This window comes from Nanorana parkeri, unplaced genomic scaffold, assembly GCF_000935625.1.
Source record: "Nanorana parkeri isolate BGI_ZX_2015 unplaced genomic scaffold, ASM93562v1 scaffold3736, whole genome shotgun sequence".
NCBI lineage: Eukaryota > Metazoa > Chordata > Amphibia > Anura > Dicroglossidae > Nanorana > Nanorana parkeri.
Genome location: NW_017310004.1, coordinates 21,596 through 22,866, shown reverse-complemented (window position 1 = coordinate 22,866; position 1,271 = coordinate 21,596). Strand labels below are relative to the sequence as shown.

At 61.0% G+C, this 1,271-nt stretch overlaps 1 protein-coding gene across 1 annotated transcript in view; it reads right to left on the bottom strand.

The window, feature by feature from the left end:
* FUK (fucokinase) overlaps positions 1–1,271 on the bottom strand; it is a 16,082-nt gene that overhangs the window by 10,086 nt on the left and 4,725 nt on the right. The window contains 4 exon segments of the mRNA XM_018575285.1: positions 71–236; positions 686–805; positions 991–1,071; positions 1,144–1,262. Coding sequence (XP_018430787.1) covers positions 71–236; positions 686–805; positions 991–1,071; positions 1,144–1,262 — 486 coding nt within the window.

Sequence of the window (1,271 nt, the reverse complement as noted above, 5' to 3'; positions counted from 1 at the left end):
AGGGGGGCACACACCATACAAGTCGGGGGGGGGAGGGGGGGCAGAACATGAGAGTGTCAGCTCTTCAGACCAGACAGAGGTTCCTCACCCATGCTCAGGGGAAGCTCGTGCAGCTCCTTCCACAGCACCATCCGGGCACTTCTAGAGCGATCGCTGAGCCCCGGAGCTCCGCCCACAAACGTGTCCACCGTGACGTCTGTACACATGCTCATCAACACGTCCAGGAACAGAGAGACCTGAGAGACACAACGCATCCTTACCACTGGGACACAGCCACGCATTCCTGACCACGGGGACACAGCCACACATCCTGACCACGGGGACACAGCCACGCATCCTGACCACGGGGACACACCCACACATCCTGACCACGGGGACACAGCCACACATCCTGACCACGGGGACACAGCCACGCATCCTGACCACGGGGACACACCCACACATCCTGACCACGGGGACACAGCCACACATCCTGACCACGGGGACACAGCCACGCATCCTGACCACGGGGACACACCCACACATCCTGACCACGGGGACACACCCTGACCACGGGGACACACCCACACATCCTGACCACGGGGACACAGCCACACATCCCTGACCACGGGGACACAGCCACACATCCCTGACCACGGGGACACAGCCACACATCCTGACTACGGGGACACAGCCACTTACACACCTCCAGGGGTTCTGCTCCGGAGTCCAGTCCCTGGTAGGTACAGCCGTCCAGGGGGGGAGAGGTCAGAGTGCTGAGGAAACGCTCCGCTGTCTCTGAGGAGAGGAAGACGATTCCGGACACCTGACAGAGACACGGAGATCAGTTCAAGGATCACTCCACCCGACAGAGATCTCCCTCCTCAGCCAATCAGAGGCCGGGCCCGGGTCACAGCGGGAATCCCAGACAATTGTTACCGCGGTGACCGTCATCCCCATCCTCTGTCACCTGACACCACAGACAGAGAAGGAAACAAGTCTCTGGGTTACCAGGGGGACGTGTTCATCCTCCAGCACACAGGAACGGATCCGCTGGTCACATCCTCGGTATACGATGTCCCTGACCCTCCCCTGGAACACAGAACAGGAAGTCTCACCCCCATGCTCATCCTCAGGACTCCCCACCCCTCCCCCACCACCTACCTTCCCATCCGTCAGATAGACGCCGTGATCCCGAGCGTACTCCAGAGATCCCGGGAGAGCCAAGACCCGCGCCCCCCGAAACTGACTCCACTCCATACCTGGACGTGACACACAAGGATGGAGATGAC